The sequence below is a fragment of the Loa loa genome (assembly GCF_000183805.2).
Source record: "Loa loa unplaced genomic scaffold supercont3.72, whole genome shotgun sequence".
NCBI classification, from domain to species: Eukaryota; Metazoa; Nematoda; class Chromadorea; order Rhabditida; family Onchocercidae; genus Loa; species Loa loa.
The window spans coordinates 54,485-55,724 of NW_018108252.1; the positions used below are offsets into that span (position 1 = coordinate 54,485).

The 1,240-nt window shown below is 32.1% G+C and overlaps 1 protein-coding gene across 1 annotated transcript in view; it reads right to left on the reverse strand.

Moving 5' to 3' along the window:
* Window positions 1–197: 197 nt before the first annotated feature.
* LOAG_15791 (hypothetical protein) overlaps window positions 198–1,240 on the reverse strand; it is a gene marked incomplete at its 5' end in the record, with an annotated part of 1,943 nt that continues 900 nt past the window's right edge. Inside the window, 2 exons of the mRNA XM_020448970.1 lie at window positions 198–341; window positions 405–514. Of these exons, the coding sequence (XP_020300921.1) occupies window positions 242–341; window positions 405–514 (210 nt within the window). The 3' untranslated portion in view covers window positions 198–241. The remainder of the gene's footprint in view (window positions 342–404; window positions 515–1,240) is intronic.

Below are 1,240 nucleotides of genomic sequence, written 5' to 3' on the forward strand. Positions count from 1 at the left end.
CTATATATATATATATATATATATATATATATATATTTACGTATATGAATTAGGTATTTTTTGTCACTCTTTTTTATATTTATTATTCATTGTTTCTTTTGCATTTATTTCTAATGTATGGCAGCATGTTTCCGTTTGGGTACAGTACTTGAGACTATCCTCGCTTTCTACACAGGGAATCTCATGCATATTATAGTTACCCATTATACGAGTGAACTTGAGGGAGACAGAATAAAACACTTCAGATCTTTGTAATTTTAGTCTTTCTAATCGATTTCATATTATTTTGGCTGATTCTATGAGAGTAGGCTGAATAAGAAGAGATCTCAACACGAGTTATTCTAGAAAACTCAACCTCGAAAATAAGTAAAACGATAATAGAAATAGCAATCAACAAAACTAACCCCTCCTTATTACGATCGATCAGCTTCGGTACAAAAGTACGTATATAAGTACAGGTGCAAATTAGCAACAAAAGCACGGAGATGAGACTTTGAAAATTGAATAAAGCCGACTAAAATTTAACAAAAAACAGAAATCAAATTCATTACAACTGAATCGGCTGAAACAAATGTGGATAATCTGAATGAAAATCAACTTATCAAAATTAAACTGGAACTTCTGCTACTCCAACATAAAAATTCGATACAGTAGTCACATGTTTGGGTGACATGTATCAAAGGCAACAAACAGGTAACAAACTGATTGTCTGGTTTAGTTTTAAAAACTAAGCAAAATATATGCCTTTCATTTTCAATCTTGACACAGTGTTCAAACAAAGTTGTAATTTTTACTAGCATCTGGCAATTAGCTAAACAGCACTTTGCCTAGGCTCAATTATGTAAGTATAACTTAAATAACTTTATGAAGGAACCTACCAGCTTGAAATGATTTGCTTTACGGTTGCCCTGAAATAAACATTTATTTCACTCCTAGCTATAGTAATAATGAATTTAAGGACTTTTAGGGTGAGTTTGAAGTCATATGATGACATTCGGCATGTCCTAAACGCTATATACTCAATATCAAGCCCATATATTTCAGGCTAACTTCATAGCTCATCTAATGAAAAAATCGTTTGAAATTATCACTGGTAATACTTTACTTCCTCAATTACATACATATTCCATTCCGGCCATTTTAAGGTAACTTGGTAAAGTAGTTATAAATATTTCCAAGACATGAAGAGAGAGGCAACTACGTATACCTCCACAGATAATCCAATGGAATGCCATTCCAC